This window comes from Octodon degus, unplaced genomic scaffold, assembly GCF_000260255.1.
Source record: "Octodon degus isolate 3935 unplaced genomic scaffold, OctDeg1.0 scaffold00005, whole genome shotgun sequence".
Lineage (NCBI taxonomy): Eukaryota > Metazoa > Chordata > Mammalia > Rodentia > Octodontidae > Octodon > Octodon degus.
In genome coordinates this window covers 11,584,334-11,586,110 of record NW_004524581.1, presented here as the reverse complement: position 1 = coordinate 11,586,110, position 1,777 = coordinate 11,584,334, and the positions used below count along the sequence as shown (strand labels likewise).

The 1,777-nt window shown below is 43.5% G+C and overlaps 1 protein-coding gene across 2 annotated transcripts in view; it reads right to left on the bottom strand.

Moving 5' to 3' along the window:
* Positions 1 to 1,299: 1,299 nt before the first annotated feature.
* The window catches only part of Anapc16 (anaphase promoting complex subunit 16), a 12,643-nt gene continuing 12,165 nt past the window's right edge, over positions 1,300 to 1,777 (bottom strand). For both annotated transcript variants that reach the window (XM_004624375.2, XM_023718557.1), the window contains one exon: positions 1,300 to 1,558. In XM_004624375.2, coding sequence (XP_004624432.1) covers positions 1,443 to 1,558 — 116 coding nt within the window. In that variant the 3' untranslated portion in view covers positions 1,300 to 1,442. The remainder of the gene's footprint in view (positions 1,559 to 1,777) is intronic.

The window sequence follows — 1,777 nt, the reverse complement described above, 5'->3', positions numbered from 1 at the left end:
TTTTTTTTTTTTTTGGTGGAACTGGGGATTGAACTCAGGTCCTTGCGCTTGCCAAGCAAGTGCTTATTCCACTGAACTACCTCGCCGGCTCCACGGGGATTTTTTTGTTTGTTTTGTATTTTTTGTATATTATAGTAAGGGTCTACAGGGTCTCAGGGTCTATGTAGATCGGACTTGTAGTGATCTGCCTGTGTTGAGCCTCCCAAACAGCTGGGATTAAAAGTGCGTGCCAGGACACCCACTCTCAATTAGTTTCAGTGCGCCCCAGGGGCGGGGCCGACACAGCACACCAGGAATCAAACCCCGGCCACTGCATCTGCCTAGGTAGGCACTTTAATCTGCTGAGCTATTTGGTCGGCCTTACAGAAAATAATTTGACATCTTTTCCCTATCCCAAGTCTTTCAGACTCTAAACGAATGAAGACACCAATTTGGAGGTCTTTGAAAGGATTTATTTGCTACAGAATTGCTGAGTCCACCAAGGAACTGAACCTTGGAATTCTGTATAAAAGGATTTTGCTCACTGCTTTATTTTACAGCTGTTGCAACATACATTGTTCAAAATGCAGGGGTTTTTTTGCCAGCATTTGGCAGTACTTGAAGAGGTTAGAAAAAGAATCTATAGAATTAGATATCTAAAAATGGGGAACAAAATAAACATTTTAAAATTCTTCATTTGGACAGGTTCTGAGTTGAAATCATGTTTGTGTGTAAAAAGAAATGTTAGGTCAAAAATGTGTAACTATAGATCCTGACCTTGGACTTGACTGGTGAAAATTCCCAGGCACTGTAAAAATAACAGAACACAGCCCAACCGGCCAGTCAGTCCTGGTGCCAGGTATCCTACTTAGCTTGTAAAAACTGTAAGTGAATTTGTTTTGGCTGGCTGTGGTGCTGCATGTGTGCAATCCCAGCACTCTGGAAGCTGAGGCAGAATTGCAGTGAGTTCAAGGCCAGCCTGAACTATAAAGTGAACCTTGTCTCAAAAGACACACATGCACACACAATTTTTTTTTTTTTTTTTTTTTTGCGGAACCGGGGATTGAACTCAGGCCTTTGCGCTTGCCAGGGAAGCGCTTATTCCACTGAGCCATCTCCCTGGCCCCCACAATTTTTTTTTTAATGGTGCAAGACATTGAACCCAGAGCCTTAAAGCATGCCCAGCAAGCACTCTATTACTGAGTTACATACCTTGCCCAATAAATATCTTTTAAATCTAAATTACCTAATTTTGTAACACCAACTATCTTAATATGATGCCCAATACTTCTTCAGAGAAATAAAAACTCTGCAAAATCACACATTTAAGTATTTGTTGCCTGTGGACAGATACAGAGTCCAAGTATGGAGGTAAATCAGCAGTTCAGCAATGCAACTGGGAATCTCTGGCTGCCTCGTCAGCTCTGCTCTGGCTGTGTCCCAGCAGTGACCATCGGGTGACATCATCTTGCAGAGGGTGTGAACCCCAGCAGCTGTTCGATGGGTTTAAATCGCCACTCATCAGCCTCCAGCTCTTCTACCAAACCAGCTAGTTTTTCCATCCGAGCAACTTGTTGATCTGTGGAGCAAAGAAGGTACTATAATGCCATGATGCACTTCCTATGAGACTGTCACCCATCACTAACATGATGACTATTTTTCTAGATGGACTTTTTCCCCTCAATATTCTAGCAATGGGGGGGCTGGAGAGATGGCTCAGTGGTCTAAAGCACCTACTTGGAACAAGCTTAGCAAAAGCATCAGGGACCGCGGTTCAATCCCCCAGCACCACATGCCA